Here is a 19,675-nt window from a genome sequence, read left to right as displayed (position 1 = left end):
CTCACATACCATCCCATGCCACGAGTTGTAACAGCTTGTAAGCACACCAGCTGGCACCACCGCTGCAGTATGAACTGCTAACATTGGCCCACATGTCACTTAACAATTAGACGGTTAAAGCTTCGAAATTCGTGCGTCCATCGCCCCTCTGAAAGCGACTGGCAGCCATAGTTCAGTGTACAGTACTATACTAGTTTCGACAGACAAGTCGATAACCCATAAGTATTGCTTGGGCAATGGACGCCTCAAAGCATGCTAAGAGTCAGTATTTAATTGCGGCTTCTACTAAAGGTTGGGTTGGGTTGTTTTGAAGTAGGAGACCAGACAGCGAGGTCATCGGTCTCATCGGATTAGGGGAGGATGGGGAAGGAAGTCGGCCGTGCCCTTTCAAAGGAACCATCCCGGCATTTAGGGAAATCACGGAAAAACTAAATCAGGATGGCCGGACTCGGGATTGAACCGTCGTTCTCCCGAATGCGAGTCCAGTGCGTTAACCACTGCGCCACCTCGCTCGGTCTACCAACGACTCCTGTGGTAGGGGCCTCAATCAAATGTTGACTCTTATTATGCTTTGACACAATCATCGCTCAAGATAATTATATTTATGATAATATGATTAAAACTATGTTGGATACTGTCAAACGGGAGACAGGACAGCCATCCACTGATCACGATACCATAACAAAAAAAATTCACAAGTTGCGAGTACTGTTTTTTTAACAGTCACTTTCTAAATGTAGCAGCAAAAATTGGATTAAGTGGCGCAGTTGAAGAAGCAAGAAAAAATAACAAAAATGTCATGCCACAACACTTCAAGCAGTTGGAACTAGCACCAGCATACTTCACTGTAAAAACAACTACAAAAAACGAAAGCTCATATAGTGCTGATGGAATTTCAAACAAAATTCCGAATGGTTGCTGTAACTTAATGAGTAATGTCCTCAGTGATATATATAATACATCACTAGCAGAGGGAAGTTTTCAAGACAAATTGAAATATGCAATTGTTGAAACGCTTTATAAGAAAGGTCACAAGAGAGACTTAAATCATTATCATACAATTTTCTTACTGACATGTACTCAAGAATAATTTGACATTTAGTAGAAACAATTTAGGTAGCACATCACAGTTTGGATTCCAGAAGGGTTGCTGGAATCAGAATGCTACTTATACAGTCACCCGCCACTAGACGATAATAAAATTTCGCCAGTTGGTATTTTTCTGTAGTCTCTAACCTCTTGATATATTTTCCATATTTCCACTCTAAGATGTCTCGCAGAATAATTTTCTGGGGTAACTCATCACTTAAAAGGAAAGGATTGATTGTACAAAAGCGAGCAACACGAATATACGTGGCGTTCAAACGTGGTCGTCATGTAGATACCTTTTCAACGAGTTAGGCATTTTAACTGCACCACCACAATACATATATGTTGTTGTTGTTGTGCTCTTCAGTCCTGAGACTGGTTTGATGCAGCTCTCCATGCTACTCTATCCTGTGCAAGCTTCATCTCTAAGTACTTACTGCAATCTACATCCTTCTGAATCTGCTTAGTGTATTCATCTCTTGGTCTCCCTCTACGATTTTTTCCCTCCAAGCTGTCCTCCAATACTAAATTCGTGATCCCTTGATGCTTCAGAACATGTCCTACCAACCAATCCCTTCTTCTAGTCACGTTGTGCCACAAACACATCTTCTTCCCAATCCTATTCAATACCTCCTCATTAGTTATGTGATCTACCCATCTAATCTTCAGCATTCTTCTGTAGCACCACATTTCGAAAGCTTCTATTCTCTTCTTGTCCAAACTATTTATCGTCCACGTTTCACTTCCATACATGGCTACACTCCATACAAATACTTTCAGAAACGACTTCCTGACACTTAAATCTATACTCGATGTTAACAAATTCCTCTTCTTCAGAAACGCTTTCCTTGTCATTGCCAGTCTACATTTTATATCCTCTCTATTTCGACCATTATCAGTTATTTTGATCCCCAAATAGCAGACTCTCATTTCCTAATCTAATTCCCTCAGCATCACCCGACTTAATTCGGCTACATTCCATTATCCTCGTTTTGCTTTTGTTGATGTTCAGCTTATATCCTCCTTTCAAGACACTGTCCATTGTGTTCAACTTCTCTTCCAAGTCCTTTGCTGTCTCTGACAGAATTATAATGTCATCGGCGAACCTCAAAGTTTTTATTTCTTCTCCATGGATTTTAATACCTATTCCGAATTTTTCTTTTGTCTCCTTTACTGCTTGCTCACTATACAGATTGAATAACATCAGGGTGAAACTACAGCCCTGTCTCACTCCCTTCCCAACCACTGCTTCCCTTTCTTGCCCCTCGACTCTTATAACTGCCATCTGGTTTCTGTACAAATTGTAAAAAGCCTTTCGATCTCTGTATTTTACCCCTGCCACCTTTAGAATTTGAAAGAGAGTATTCCAGTCAGCATTGTCAAAAGCTTTCTCTAAGTCTACAAATGCTAGAAACGTAGGTTTATCTTTCCTTAATCTTTCTTCTAAGATAAGTCGTAGAGACAGCATTCCCTCACGTATTCCAATATTCCTACGGAATCCAAACTGATCTTCCCCGAGGTCGTCTTCTACCAGTTTTTCCATTCGTCTGTGAAGAATTCGCGTTAGTATTTTGCAGCTGTGACTTATTAAACTGATAGTTCGGTAACCCCCATGAACCATGGACCTTGCCGTTGGTGGGGAGGCTTGCGTGCCTCAGCGATACAGATAGCCGTACCGTAGGTACAACCACAACGGAGGGGTATCTGTTGAGAGGCCAGACAAACGTGTGGTTCCTGAAGAGGGGCAGCAGCCTTTTCAGTAGTAGCAAGGGCAACAGTCTGGATGATTGAGTGATCTGGCCTTGTAACAATAACCAAAACGGCCTTGCTGTGCTGGTACTGCGAACGGCTGAAAGCAAGGGGAAACTACGGCCGTGATTTTTCCCGAGGGCATGCAGCTTTACTGTATGATTAAATGATGATGGCGTCCTCTTGGGTAAAATATTCCGGAGGTAAAATAGTCCCCCATAAGGATCTCCGGGCGGGGACTACTCAAGAGGATGTCGTTGTCAGGAGAAAGAAAACCGGCGTTCTACGGATCGGAGCGTGGAATGTCAGATCCCTTAATCGGGCAGGTAGGTTAGAAAATTTAAAAAGGGAAATGGATAGGTTAAAGTTAGATATAGTGGGAATTAGTGAAGTTTGGTGGCAGGAGGAACAAGACTTTTGGTCAGGCGAATACAGGGTTATAAATACAAAGTCAAATAGGGGTAATGCAGGAGTAGGTTTAATAATGAATAGGAAAATAGGAATGCGGGTAAGCTACTACAAACGGCATAGTGAACGCATTATTGTGGCCAAGATAGATACGAAGCCCACACCTACTACAGTAGTACAAGTTTATATGCCAACTAGCTCTGCAGATGACGAAGAATTTGAAGAAATGTATGATGAAATAAAAGAAATTATTCAGATAGTGAAGGGAGATGAAAATTTAATAGTCATGGGTGACTGGAATTCGAGTGTAGGAAAAGGGAGAGAAGGAAACGTAGTAGGTGAATATGGATTGGGGGGAAGAAATGAAAGAGTAAGCCGCCTGGTAGAATTTTGCACAGAGCACAACTTAATCATAGCTAACACTTGGTTCAAGAATCAAATAAGAAGGTTGTATACATGGAAGAACCATGGAGATACTAAAATGTATCATATGGATTATATAATGGTAAGACAGAGATTTAGGAACCAGGTTTTAAATTGTAAGATATTTCCAGGGGCAGATATGGACTCTGACCACAATCTATTGGTTATGACCTGTAGATTAAAACTGAAGAAACTGCAAACAGGTGGGAATTTAAGGAGATGGGACCTGGATAAACTGAAAGAATCAGAGGTTGTACAGAGTTTCAGGGAGAGCATAAGGGAGCAATTGACAGGAATGGGGGAAAGAAATACAGTAGAAGAAGAATGGGTAGCTTTGAGGGATGAAGTAGTGAAGGCAGCAGAGGATCAAGTAGGTAAAAAGAAGAGGGCTAGTAGAAATCCTTGGGTAACAGAAGAAATATTGAATTTAATTGATGAAAGGAGAAAATATAAAAATGTAGTAAATGAAGCAGGCAAAAAGGAATACAAACGTCTCAAAAATGAGATCGACAGGAAGTGCAAAATGGCTAAGCAGGGATGGCTAGAGGACAAATGTAAAGATGTAGAGGCTTATCTCACTAGGGGTAAGATAGATACTGCCTACAGGAAAATTAAAGAGACCTTTGGAGATAAGAGAACCACTTGTATGAACATCAAGAGCTCAGATGGAAACCCAGTTCTAAGCAAAGAAGGGAAAGCAGAAAGGTGGAAGGAGTATATAGAGGGTCTATACAAGGGCGATGCACTTGAGGACAATATTATGGAAATGGAAGAGGATGTAGATGAAGATGAAATGGGAGATACGATACTGCGTGAAGAGTTTGACAGAGCACTGAAAGACCTGAGTCGAGACAAGGCCCCCGGAGTAGACAACATTCCATTGGAACTACTGACGGCCTTGGGAGAGCCAGTCCTGACAAAACTCTACCATCTGGTGAGCAAGATGTATGAAACAGGCGAAATACCCTCAGACTTCAAGAAGAATATAATAATTCCAATCCCAAAGAAAGCAGGTGTTGACAGATGTGAAAATTACCGAACAATCAGTTTAATAAGCCACAGCTGCAAAGTACTGACACGAATTCTTTACAGACGAATGGAATAACTAGTAGAAGCCGACCTCGGGGAAGATCAGTTTGGATTCCGTAGAAATACTGGAACACGTGAGGCAATACTGACCTTACGACTTATCTTAGAAGAAAGATTAAGGAAAGGCAAACGTACGTCTCTAGCATTTGTAGACTTAGAGAAAGCTTTTGACAATGTTGACTGGAATACTCTCTTTCAAATTCTAAAGGTGGCAGGGGTAAAGTACAGGGAGCGAAAGGCTATTTACAGTTTGTACAGAAACCAGATGGCAGTTATAAGAGTCGAGGGGCATGAAAGGGAAGCAGTGGTTGGGAAAGGAGTAAGACAGGGTTGTAGCCTCTCCCCGATGTTATTCAATCTGTATATTGAGCAAGCAGTAAAGGAAACAAAAGAAAAATTCGGAGTAGGTATTAAAATTCATGGAGAAGAAGTAAAAACTTTGAGGTTCGCCGATGACATTGTAATTCTGTCAGAGACAGCAAAGGACTTGGAAGAGCAGTTGAACGGAATGGACAGTGTCTTGATAGGAGGATATAAGATGAACATCAACAAAAGCAAAACGAGGATAATGAAATGTAGTCAAATTAAGTCGGGTGATGCTGAGGGAATTAGATTAGGAAATGAGACACTTAAAGTAGTAAAGGAGTTTTGCTATTTAGGGAGTAAAATAACCGATGATGGTCGAAGTAGAGAGGATATAAAATGTAGACTGGCAATGGCAAGGAAAGCGTTTCTGAGGAAGAGAAATTTGTTAACATCGAGTATAGATTTAAGTGTCAGGAAGTCATTTCTGAAAGTATTTGTATGAAGTGTAGCCATGTATGGAAGTGTAACATGGACGGTAAATAGTTTGGACAAGAAGAGAATAGAAGCTTTTGAAATGTGGTGCTACAGAAGAATGCTGAAGATTAGATGGGTAGATCACGTAACTAATGAGGAGGTATTGAATAGGATTGGGGAGAAGAGAAGTTTGTGGCACAACTTGACTAGAAGAAGGGATCGGTTGGTAGGACATGTTTTGAGGCATCAAGGGATCACAAATTTAGCATTGGAGGGCAGTGTGGAGGGTAAAAATCGTAGAGGGAGACCAAGAGATGAATACACGAAGCAGATTCAGAAGGATGTAGGTTGCAGTAGATACTGGGAGATGAAGAAGCTTGCACAGGATAGAGTAGCATGGAGAGCTGCATCAAACCAGTCTCAGGACTGAAGACCACAACAACAACAACAACAGCAAAGGACTTGGAAGAGCAGTTGAACGGAATGGATGGTGTCTTGAAGGGGGATATAAGATGAACATCAACAAAAGCAAAACGAGGATAATGGAATGTAGTCGAATTAAGTCGGGTGATGTTGAGGGTATTAGATTAGGAAATGAGACACTTAAAGTAGTAAAGGAGTTTTGCTATTTGGGGAGCAAAATAACTGATGATGGTCGAAGTAGAGAGGATATAAAATGTAGACTGGCAATGGCAAGGAAAGCGTTTCTGAGGAAGAGAAATTTGTTAACATCGAGTATAGATTTAAGTGTCAGGAAGTCATTTCTGAAAGTATTTGTATGAAGTGTAGCCATGTATGGAAGTGTAACATGGACGGTAAATAGTTTGGACAAGAAGAGAATAGAAGCTTTTGAAATGTGGTGCTACAGAAGAATGCTGAAGATTAGATGGGTAGATCACGTAACTAATGAGGAGGTATTGAATAGGATTGGGGAGAAGAGAAGTTTGTGGCACAACTTGACCAGAAGAAGGGATCGGTTGGTAGGACATGTTCTGAGGCATCAAGGGATCACCAATTTAGTATTGGAGGGCAGCGTGGAGGGTAAAAATCGTAGGGGGAGACCAAGAGATGAATACACTAAGCAGATTCAGAAGGATGTAGGTTGCAGTAGGTACTGGGAGATGAAGAAGCTTGCACAGGATAGAGTAGCATGGAGAGCTGCATCAAACCAGTCTCAGGACTGAAGACCACAACAACAACAACAGTTCGGTAATATTCACATCTGTCAACACCAGCTTTCTTTGGTATTGGAATTATTACATTAATAAAATTATAAACAGCCGACCAGTTGCATTGCAACTGGTCGGCTGTATAATTTTATTACGTGAAACTGTTGCTGTTGTGCAGCTATGTCTGAGGGTATTTCGCCGTCTCATTGATCACTATTGGGTGAAAGCATTTCTCATACCATAGTAGCAGTTACGCCCATTTTGCCACTCTTGCTTGCTGTGACGTAAATAATTCCCTGTTGCCCTTGCAAGATCACGCACACGAGACAGAATCGTAGGGTGCAGAGTACATCATGTTCGCATAGCACAATAAATAACTTTCTAGCCAATTTGCCAACCAGGTTAACAGTCCGCATAATTGTATACGAATCTGTTAAGGCATTGATGTTAGTTGATCTTGATATAACTCTCTTGGTGCCTCTAATTTCCAGGGTTCCTTTCATACGCATTTCCTCTTCAAATCCCTATTGGTCAGAGTTGAAAACAATTTCCTTACTGAACGATGGGATAGGTTCGTTTATATAATTTACAAATTATCGCGCTGATTCCGCAGTGTGCTGTGTGCATCTTACGTCTTTCAATTCTGTAGCACTGTTTGAAGTTATGCAACCATCTAGTGCTTCGCTCGAAATCATTGTAATCTAAGTCGCGCGAAATTTGATGTACATACAGTAGCAGGTCATTATCATCCACATCATGTAAATTGTATCGAGCATCCTTGAAGCGCGCAAACACCAGGTTTCGCAATTAATGCACCTTATCCTCGCTTGAATAACCATAGTTTTTCACTGTCATATTGATGCGGAGTTATTCGAAATCTGTTCATACTTTTTTTTTTTTTACTATGCTGCGGATGATCTTCCATGTACGTTTTTATGTTTAGTACCTGTTAGCTGGACGATGATTGATCTTTTACAACGCGTCGCTAGAGACGAGATTTGTGGCTCCCTGTCGGACAAGGATGATGAACTACATGGTTCGACACTTGTTGAATATCATTCTCATTTGTTAAGCATGTTGCGTCATCATTGTGTTCCTCATGTACATTGTCCACTCAGTCGAGCCTATACAACACCACTGCCTCACAGAAATGCTAATGTTTTATCTGCCGGTTCTTTATCGTTCTGCGATATTACTTGGATTCCTTTGTGACGAAATGTCAGCTTTGGCAACTGTTGTAGATATAAAGCAATGTTTACTTTGTTTATCGTTGCCGTTGCTCTGCTTTGTATCAAAACCACTAGCACTGTTGTGAGTTAGGCTACTCGTGAGCAGTTCAAGTACACTATTCCTTGTTAGCGAATAGAACATTCTTCCTTGCAAAGACCAAAAATGCAACAGTAGTTATCCAAATTCGTTCACATTTTATTAACAGATACTACAAACAATACATTTTAACGGAAATCACTATACTATAGTTGGAGTCACGAACGATGGCATTCGTGTTTTTAGTCTCGTTCTGTGTACCTACGTCACACATTCTCCGACAGCCAATGAGTATTCAGTAATGTTATGAGCGCTCAGCTGTGATGACATATCCAGTGTTGGTGGATCGGTGTATAGAACCATCGTCTCCAATCAAAACTTGGAGGTCTGCAGTAAATGCAACAAAATATGAAAAAGGATACCAACAAAAATATCGTAGAGTACTAACAATGCATGCAAATCAAGCAGTTCGCACACGGATTCGTAATCAGAAACAAAGACAAGCAAAGAATACCATGCGATAAAACCAGTTTGTTTGCCGGCCGAGGTGGCCGAGCGATTCTAGGCGCTACAGTCTGGAACCGCGCGACTGCCACGGTCGCAGGTTCGAATCTTGCCTCGGGCATGGGTGTGTGTGATGTCCTTAGGTTAGTTAGGTTTAAGTAGTTCTAAGTTCTAGGGGACTGATGACTTTAGAAGTTAAGTCCCATAGTGCTCAGAGCCATTTGAACCGGTTTGTTTCATATCAAACATGGGACAAGAATGGAATCATTTACCCCACCCAGTATTATGAATGCGAACAAAAATTAAGCAGAATACTAGCAGCTTATTTACTATACAACTGAAACAGTCCAGTACAAGAAGGACGTTTCGTAATAAGAAACACTGTACGATGAAACCAGCTTTCGTGTCACGTCATGTCAGATGATTTTCAGGTTTTGACAAGTGCTGAAGAGCAGTTATTTCCTCTTGATACTGGCCGCATTGTCGGGATTGCAATATTGGATATTGTAAATAAATAATTTTGCAGTCAAAAGGTGTGACCGCAGTGTCATTTACAAAATTTTACATGACTATGAACTGCAGCTACGAGAAGTTAATATTGGTTTTGGATTGAGATTTCTCGAATACTACTAAGCAAGGTAATAAACACGTTTCCAGGTACACTCTTCACCACCAGACCATCCGTGTAAAGCATAAATGAAAAATATTATCATCTGAGTCGTATTTCGCGAAGCAAGAATACGGATATCCGGGCTATATTTTACCGTATTCGAAGGTCACTGCCAGGCCACTAAGGTGCGCTACTGTCTTCTCTGTTTCCGTATCGTAACGTGGGCGTAGCACTTCTCATAATTTGGTGTTCTGTGGGGTACTTGCACTTTCCTGGAATCTGGGGCTGTAGATTTTATTTCTAAATTCTCTTGCATTTCTAGCAATTACTGACTGCGATCCCCATTATATCGTTGATTACCGTTGCCAAGCACAATGGGAAGTACTGCGGTTTTTTCTGCTTTTCCACTTGAAGTAGTATTAATTTGACAGTAGTGCCTGATAACTTTCCATTGCTATCCAACAGGATTTTCTCCATCGTTCTGATTTTGCTTTCTGTTTAACATTTTTAATTTTTGTGACAATATAGCGTTATCAGTATAGGAATTAAAATATTTCATGCGGATAAATTGTTGAATAGCCATGCATTAAGTCATGTGGATTGTTTCATCAAAATGATGGAAGTCATAGTCATGCTACCAACATAAAATATGTTCACAGACTATATTAATCAAACATGTTTATTATTTTGATATTAAAATCAGTCAGTGGATACTCATCCATCGTTTACGGTACAAAATTTTTAGTGTAATGTTTGTTAAATATACTTCATTGGGCTGTATAAGTTCTCAAATTCACGAAATCTGATACCAATACAGCAAAACTGGAAATTTTAGAACTTTGCCCTCTTCTGGATAAATTTCTGTGGATGCCCATGGTTTAACCATTTGATAATGATCTGTGGCCTTAAACTAATTATGGCAAATAATTTCCAGAGCATCTGCAGCTGGTTACACTTTCGTTTAATATTCTTTAACTAGACAAAATGATGATGACGTCCTCTTGGGTAAAATATTCCGGAGGTAAAATAGTCCCCCATTCGGATCTCCGAGCGGGGACTACTCAAGAGGACGTCGTTATCAGGAGAAAGAAAACTGGCGTTCTACGGATCGGAGCGTGGAATGCCAGATCCCTTAATCGGGCAGGTAGGTTAGAAAATTTAAAAAGGTAAATGGATAGGTTAAAGTTAGATATAGTGGGAATTAGTGAAGTTCAGTGGCAGGAGGAACAAGACTTTTGGTCAGGGCTATAAATACAAAGTCAAATAGGGGTAATGCAGGAGTAGGTTTAATAATGAATAGGAAAATAGGAATGCGGGTAAGCTACTACAAACAGCATAGTGAACGCATTATTGTGGCCAAGATAGACACAAAGCCCACGCCTACTACAGTAGTACAAGTTCATATGCCAACTAGCTCTGCAGTGACGAAGAAATTGAAGAAATGTATGATGAAATAAAAGAAATTATTCAGATAGTGAAGGGAGACGAAAATTTAATAGCTATGGGTGACTGGAATTTGGTAGTAGGAAAAGGGGGAGAAGGAAACGTAGTAGGTGAATATGGATTGGGGGTAAGAAATGAAAGAGGAAGCTGCCTGGTAGAATTTTGCACAGAGCACAACTTAATCATAGCTAACACTTGGTTCAAGAATCATAAAAGAATGTTGTATACATGGAAGAATCCTGGAGATACTAGAGGGTATCAGATAGATTATATAATGCTAAGACAGAGATTTAGGTACCAGGTTTTAAATTGTAGGACATTTCCAGGGGCAGATGTGGACTCTGACCACAATCTATTGGTTATGAACTGTAGATTAAAACTGAAGAAACTGCAAAAGGCCGGCCGTGGTGGCCAAGCGGTTAAAGGCGCTACAGTCTGGAACCGCGCGGCCGCTACGGTCGCAGGTTCGAATCCTGCCTCGGGCATGGATGTGTGTGATGTCCTTAGGTTAGTTAGGTTTAAGTAGTTCTAAGTTCTAGGGGATTGATGACCTTAGAAGTTAAGTCCCATAGTGCTCAGAGCCATTTGAACCATTTTTTGAAATTGCAAAAAGGTGGGAACTTAAGGAGATGGGACCTGGATAAACTGACTAAACCAGAGGTTGTACAGAGTTTCAGGGAGAGTGTAAGGGAACAAATGGCAGGGATGGGGGAAAGAAATACAGTAGAAGAAGAATGGGTAGCTCTGAGGGATGAAGAAGTAAAGGCAGCAGAGGATCAAGTAGGTAAAAAGACGAGGGCTAGTAGAAATCCTTGGGTAACAGACGAAATATTGAATTTAATTGATGAAAAAAAATTAAAAATGCAGTAAATGAAGCAAGCAAAAAGGAATACAAACGTCTCAAAAATGAGATCGACAGGAGGTGCAAAATGGCTAAGCAGGGATGGCTAGAGGACAAATGTAAGGATGGAGGACAAATGTAAGGATGTAGAGACTTATCTCACTAGGGTAAGATAGATACTGCCTACAGGAAAGTTAAAGAGACCTTTGGAGAAAAGAGAGCCACTTGTATGAATATCAAGAGCTCAGATGGAAACCCAGTTCTAAGCAAAGAAGGGAAAGCAGAAAGGTGGAAGGAGTATATAGAGGGTCTATACAAGGGCGATGTACTTGAGGACAATATTATGGAAATGGAAGAGGATGTAGATGAAGATGAAATGGGAGATATGGTACTGCGTGAAGAGTTTGACACAGCACTGAAAGACCTGAGTCGAAACAAGGCCCCGGGAATAGACAACATTCCATTAGAACTTCTGACGGCCTTGGGAGAGCCAGTCCTGACAAAACTCTACCATCTGGTGAGCAAGATGTATGAGACAGGCGAAATACCCTCAGACTTCAAGAAGAATATAATAATTCCAATCCCAAAGAAAGCAGGTGTTGACAGATGTAAAAATTACCGAACTATCAGTTTAATAAGTCACGGCTACAAAATACTAACACGAATTTTCACATACGAATGGAAAAACTAGTAGAAGCCAACCTTGGGGAAGATCAGTTTAGATTCCGTAGAAATATCGGAACACGTGAGGCAATACAGTCCCTACGGCTTATCTTAGAAGCTAGATTAAGGAAAGGCAAAGCTACGATTCTAGCATTTGTAGACTTAGAGAAAGCTTTTGACAATACTCTCTTTCAAATACTGAAGGTGGCAGGGGTAAAATATAAGGAGCGACTGGCTATTTACAATTTGTATAGAAACCAAATGGCAGTTATAAGAATTGAGGGGCTTGAAAGGGAAGCAGTGGTTGGGAAGGGAGTGAGACAGGGTTGTAGCCTCTCCCCGATGTTATTCAATCTGTATATTGAGCAAGCAGTAAAGGAAACAAAAGAAAAATTCGGAAATGGTATTAAAATCCATGGAGAAGAAATAAAAACTTGAGGTTCGCCGATGACATTGTAATTCTGTCAGAGACAGCAAAGGACTTGGAAGAGCAGTTGAACGGAATGGATAGTGTCTTGAAGGGAGGATATAAGATGAACATCAATCAAAGCAAAATGAGGGTAATAGAATGTAGTCAAATTAAGTCAGGTGATGTTGAGGGTATTAGATTAGGAAATGAGACACTTAAAGTAGTAAAGGAGTTTTGCTATTTGGGGATCAAAATAACTGATGATGGTCGAAGTAGAGAGGATATAAAATGTAGACTGGCAATGGCAAGGAAAGCGTTTCTGAAGAAGAGAAATTTGCTAACATCGAGTATAGATTTAAGTGTCAGGAAGTCGTTTCTGAAAGTATTGGTATGGAGTGTAGCCATGTATGGGAGTGAAACATGGACAATAAATAGTTTAGACAAGAAGAGAATAGAAGCTTTCGAAATGTTGTGCTACAGATGAATACTGAAGATTAGATGGGTAGATCACATAACTAATAAGGAGGTGTTGAATAGGATTGGAGAGAAGTGAAGTTTGTGGCACAACTTGACTAGAAGAAGGGAGTGGTTGGTAGGACATGTTCTGAGGCATCAAGGGATCACCAATTTAGTATTGGAGGGCAGCGTGGAGGGTAAAAATCGTAGAGGGAGACCAAGAGATGAATACACCAAGCAGATTCAGAAGGATGTAGGTTGCAGTAGGTACTGGGAGATAAAGCAGCTTGCACAGGATAGAGTAGCATGGAGAGCTGCATCAAACCGGTCTCAGGACTGAAGACCACAACAAACAACAACTAGACAAACCGAAACATTGTGACTGACAACAGCGAAGAGAAGACGTTGATCTGCTGGGATTGTGACCACAGAGGAGGCAGGTTGTTACACTTTCTCCCAGACATCAATACCATGTTAAAGACAAGAGCACATAAAATAATTTCACAGTTCCTGTAGGGATTGGTTTTGTACAACAATTTGACCATGCTAAGTGGTTCCCAAACACAGTAGATCACAATGTTTTTGAACATGTGTTGTTACTTGATAATCCCAAGTCCACAATTCAACAAGACAGCTTTATACATAGTGTGCTTCGTCTCTACACCACCATTGCCAGTAGCTTACTTCATCACTACCACATCAAGATGGCGTACTATGAAATGAGTACCTACATACATCTGTGCTCTTAATTCAATGATCTCAGTGCCTTATGTGAGATTTAGTTCTGCATTCAAGACTTATTAAAAATATATTTCAAGGAAGTGTGACACATCTAACAAGCAGGAAAACTTTTCTCCCTCTGGAATGTCCTCCTTTGTAATGCAGAAGAATTTTGGTAGGTCAGGTCAAACTCTGAAACCTAACCTATAGCATAGTGCTCTATCAGAAACATGTGAATCAAATGCAAAGTCTGCCCCAGAACATACTTCTGTACTGTCCATGTGATGTGAAATAGTTCACCAATCACATTTGTGGCATTCTATGTATGGAACAGACCAATATAATCGTATCTATTTCAAACCACAAAGTTCATACTCTATAGAATAAAGAGACTTGGCGGAACAGTTAAACTGGGTTAACTTATCACACACTTGTGAGTAAGCGACAATTAATGAAATACACAATTGTATGCGTTGTTTTCATATTTATCAGCAGCTGTATGTTTTTTTCTAACTCTCCATGACTGTGATTATTGTAATGTTATTTTTTCCCCCGAACAGGATGACGGAGATGAGACAGTTGCTGAGAAACCACTCCTGGAACCGAAAACTCACATCTATGAGACACTGAACGGAGGTGAGAAGGAGCGCATACCAGTGCATCCTCCTTCACCTAAGAAGAGTCCCGCAGCAGCCTCTGACACAGTTCCAGCAGACGGTGATGCCAAAGGCCACACGCCACCAGTGCCTGAGAAGCGGCGGGTGCTCTCCAGGCTTCCAGAGACAGCAGTGGATGGCCCACCTAACATGTACTCCTCTGATGGGCTGCCTGGTGAGGTTGTGGCACAGCCACAACAGCAGCAACCAACTGCCAATGGCGCTGCCACATCACCTGTCAACGGGCTATCCTCATTTGCTCCACCTGTGTCGCCCAGTTCTGGCCGCGTCAAAGTGGTGGCGCGTGAGGACCCCGACTCGGTGCCCAAGAAGCCAGTGTTTGTGGTGAATCAAGGCCCTAGTACAGCCAGCGGTGTCGTATAGCAGCCTCGATCCTCCAGACGACCACCTTCTGGTGGCCGGACTGCTTCCACATCGAGACACCGTCGCCATCATCTTGTGCCACCTTCTGTCTCATAGCACCAACAGGAGCTGCTGATGGATGCTATGACAGGACTTGTGTGATCCCTTTGTGTTGGGATTGCAACGTCTCACAGATGATTTCCCCTGCCACCTAACTTGCTGCCTCAGTGAATGAGGGACATCATGTGACTAAAATTTCTGTGAATATTCCAGTTCAGTGGTTCAGAGGAGACATCTGTGCACAGTCTCTTGTGTTACTGGAACTAGGGTTCTCATTGTTTCTCATTCTTCCTCCTAAGAGCTTTTCTTGATTTCAGTTGTTTTCTACTCTGTAAATTGAATTAGGGCTAAAATTATTATTTGACCCCAAAAGATTCAAGACAGTAGCTCTTCACCATATCAAAAACTGCTGCAGGAAATTAATTTCATTTCTGCATCGTATGTATTGTTATATTCCTCTTTTGCAGTAAACTCGTTTATAACAGAAAGTTGCCCTGCATCAGTTAATTAATTACTGATGTTCTCAGTATTTTTAGTTTTTGACATATGACTTGAATGTTTGGTTTATGAATACTATTACTGCTGCTGGATTCACTCACCTGTATGGTACATATGTTTGGCTGACAAGGCACAAAAATCTGTAAGTTAGACAATGAAGTCTTTTGATAGCCATCCTTTCTTTATTTATATTCATACAGGTCTCCTATAAAGTATTCTCAAGTCTATAGTTGAGAAGGTACCTAGTGAATATAAGAAAATGAGAAAAAAAAATGGGGCCTATTTTTCTATAAAAATTATGAGAAAGAACTTTGGACCAACTATATTCTAAATTGTATGTAGATACTGTAGTGTTCATAATGAATGCTAGAATGATAAGTTTCAGACTGATGATAATAATTACCAGACATTGAAAAAGTGCATAATTTATTTATTGTTTTATAAAGAAGGGAAATGAAGCTGGTCACTTAAAACAGTGAGACATGATTGACTGAAAGATTGCTACAACAGAACATTTTCATAATAACAGAATGACTAGACCATTTGTGATCCAAGTCATCGGCATTTATAGAAATATTATGAACTAAGACTTATTTGCTGATTAATCTTCCGGCAAAGATACACATGCTGCGATATATCATGTGACACAACAAAGAAATGATAAATGTTTCTTCAAAATTTGTGTGTATAGCATTAAGATGTGACAAATATGTTTCAGAATACAGTGTTTTCTGGACACTTGACCAACAAAAGAGTGCCAGAATGTTAACACGGCATTAAACAGTGAAACTGTTTTCTATTAATGCCCTGTACTGCTATAATATGTGCATTAGCAATGTTTTTATTTTCTATTCAGGTACAATACTGACATGTGGATGCAAAAATCTGGAGAAATCAGTTTTTTTCTGTTCATTCCATGTTAAAAGTGAAATTACGTCCCAGTGTTACAAATTAAATTTACCTTCAGTTGAGATGATAGGAAGTGTCTTATAAATTTTGTTTTGTAAAAATTCAGCACAAAACACTTAGTTAAAGGTAATGTTCCTTTTATTGACTGTTAGTTTTATAAAAAACTTTCATTGTAATTACTCTTATGATGAGGCATTACAATTGCTTTTCTAAATATTTTTGGCTGAAGTCATGTGAACTGGTAAAAACATGAAAACAGAGTGAATGTGCAACATAAGAGAGAATGTTCTGGTCTTGTGCTGTGGACAGCTGTTGCCCAGTGAGACTGCTTACGTAGTTCCATAGAATATTCTGGGTCTGTGAATAGCTTGTAAATTAAAGAGGTATATGTACATGTATTTTCCATTGTGATTTGTTTATACAGAAAAGTAATTTTAAATAAAATATATGTTTCTAATTTATAATTTGTTTTTGTGTGTGTGTTTTATTAATTCTCTTATTTTTATTTCTGTAAGAAATTTGATGAAAACTGTGCATTACAGAGTTGTGATGATACAGTATGTCAGATACATGAGTACTGTCCTGAAATCAAAGCCAACCCTGTTTCTTTTCAAAGCTATAATCAAATTTCTAAAACTAAGACATTGCATGTTGTCAGCAAAAAACATCAACAGTCTTTCAAAGAAGTATCTCTTTTCAGTATGCTGTCTGTCTTTTCTATTTCTGTCCATGTCCGCCTCCATAGCGCAGCGGTAGCGTTTCTGCCTACCATGCAAGGAGCCTGAGTTTGATTCCCGGCAGGGGACTAGGTGTTGCATGTCCATCATCATTGACCTCCAAGTCACCAAAGTGGCGTCAGCTAAAAAGGACTTAATAACGGCAGCTGAACTCCCCCGAATGGGGCTTCCCGGCCAACAGTGCCATATTATCGTTTTTCATTTTCATCTCTGTCCATCATGAAATCTTGTCAGTATTCTCATGGTGATGACTGACAGATAATAAATGTAGACAAGATATATCATTTCCACGTAATCTACACAAGGAAAAATTTTTAACATGTACTTGGTCCACAAGAGGAATCAGAATTGAAATCTGTACTTCTTTGTGAATATAGTGGAGATACATGTTCATTAGAAGCAACAAGGCAGTTAATGGAAGAGGCCTTACCTCCCCTTCTGAAATTAGGAAGATAATAAACTCCCTCAAGAATAAAAGCTCACATGGAATTGATGGCATTTCCAGCAGGATAATAAAAGCTCGTTTCCAAGAGATGAGTGGGATTCTTAGTAATATCTTTCTGAAGCAGGGTATTTTCCCTGATAGACTGAAGTATGCCATTGTTAAACCACTGCATAAAAAAGGGGATACGTCTAATGTCAACAACTACCGCCCATTGTCTCTTCTGACTGCCTTATCCAAAATTCTTGAAAAAGTAATGTATTGTACAGTAGCTTCACTCCTTTGTAAAAATAAAGTTTTAACAAAATGTCAGTTTGGTTTCCAGAAAGGTGCTTCAATGGAAAATGCTATATATACTTTCACTAATGAAATATTAAATACTCTGAGTAACTGGAAGTCTCCCATTGGGATTTTTTGTGATCTCTCAAATGCTTTTGATTGTGTAAATCATGGAATACTTCTAGATAAGCTCAAGTACTGTGGTATGAACGGGACAGCGCTCAAATGGTTTAAATCATACCTAACTGGAAGAGTGCAGTTGAAATAAGCAGTTCACATAATATGCAAAAAATTGGTGTTTTCTCAAACAGGGGAACAATCAAGAATGGGTTGCCGCAAAGTTCGGTCTTGGGTCCTCTGCTGTTCTTAATATATATTAATGAATTGCCATTCTATATTCATGAAGATGCAAAGCTGGTACTTTTTGCCAATGATACAAGTATAGCTATCACACCCAACAGACAAGAATTAACTGATGAAATTGTAACGATGTATTTCAGAAAGTCATTAAGTGGTTCTCTGCAAATGGGCTCTCATTAAACTTTGACAAAACACAATATATACAGTTCCACACAGTAAATGGAATGACACCACTAATAAATATAGACTTCGATCATAAATCGGTAGCTAAGGTTGAATATTCAAAATTTCTAGGTGTATGCATTGATGAGGGGTTGAACCGGAAAAAAACACACTGTAGATCTGCTGAAACGTTTGAGTTCAGCTATTTATGATATTAAGGTCATTGCAAATTTTGGCGATATACATCTCAGTAAATTAGCTTACCACACCTATTTTCATTCTCTGCTTTCATATGGCATAATATTCTGGGGTAACTCATCATTGAGTAAAAGAGTGTTCATTGCACAAAAGCGTGTAATCAGAATAATTGCTGGAGCTCATCCAAGATCATCCTGCAGACACTTATTTAAAGAGCTGGGGATCTTCACTGTACCCCCCCCCCCTCCCCAATATACATATTCACTTACGAAATTTGTTATTAACAATCTGAATGAATTCAAAAGTAATAGCAGTGTACATGGCTACAACACTAGGAGAAAGAATGATCTTCGCTACTCAGAGTTAAATCTAACTTTGGCTCAGAAGGGGGTAAATTATGCTGCCACAAAAGTCTTTGGTCACTTACCTAATAGTATCTGATAGGTAGCCATATAGCATTTAAAAGGAAATTAAAAGAATTTCTGCATGGCAACTCCTTCTACTCATTAGATGAATTTTTGGATATAGTTAGTGGGTAATTTCCCACCCCCACCCAAAAAAAAATTAAGTGTCATGTAATATTTTGTGCAATGTAATATCTTGTATAGACACCTTTTATTAACCTGACAAGTTCCACATCATTACAAAGTGTCATATTCATGATCTATGGAACAAGTACTAATCTAAGCTAATTACAAATTCTGCAAAGGTCAACCAACAAAGCTAATACTCAGACTGTTATTTGCACATTAACTGAACTTAACTAATAATAATATCTGGAATATCAACAATATGAAAAGTATAGCTTGTTACTCATCATATAGATGGGACACTGAGTAACAGCCACAATGGAAAAGACTGTTGGATACTAGTCAGCTATTGGAGTGACCCCATCATCAGATGTAAACAAAGCAAAATTCACACACTTTCACAGAAGCACAACACACACACACACACACACACACACACATGTCCACTGTCAACTCTGGGTGCTAGTGCCTGACTGCTACTCCGTCTGGAGTGAGCAGTGAACTTTGTTGAGGTGGACAATGGGGGTATAGAATATATGTGGGGTGGAGAGTGGGAGGAATAGAAGGCAGGGGTAGGGTAAGATGCTAGTGCTGTCTATGAGAGTGTGCAGGGACAGAATAGTGGGCTGCTAGGTGCAGCATCAGGAGGCCATGCTGGAGGGGAGTGGGGTGGGGGTGGGGGGAGAAAAGAGGAAAGGAGAGAAGTACGGGGACTGTGTAGGTGCACTGGCAGCAGTACAGAAATCATGTAAGGCCGAAATAGGAGCAGGAGAGGCAATAGGATGGTGGAAAACAAAGGGGTTATGGAAATAAAGGGTAGGTTGCAGTGAGATTTGCCACCAGCACAATTCATAAAAGCTGG

General features: G+C 40.0%; 1 protein-coding gene across 1 annotated transcript in view; it reads left to right on the top strand.

The window, feature by feature from the left end:
- Positions 1-16,569, top strand: part of LOC126090056 (titin-like) — an 89,102-nt gene extending 72,533 nt beyond the window's left edge. Inside the window, exon 3 of the mRNA XM_049906957.1 lies at positions 14,180-16,569. Within this exon, the coding sequence (XP_049762914.1) occupies positions 14,180-14,659 (480 nt within the window). The 3' untranslated portion in view covers positions 14,660-16,569. The remainder of the gene's footprint in view (positions 1-14,179) is intronic.
- Positions 16,570-19,675: the final 3,106 nt, after the last annotated feature.

Source organism: Schistocerca cancellata, chromosome 1 (genome assembly GCF_023864275.1).
Source record: "Schistocerca cancellata isolate TAMUIC-IGC-003103 chromosome 1, iqSchCanc2.1, whole genome shotgun sequence".
In the NCBI taxonomy this organism is placed as follows: Eukaryota; Metazoa; Arthropoda; class Insecta; order Orthoptera; family Acrididae; genus Schistocerca; species Schistocerca cancellata.
This window is presented reverse-complemented; position numbering and strand designations above follow the sequence as displayed.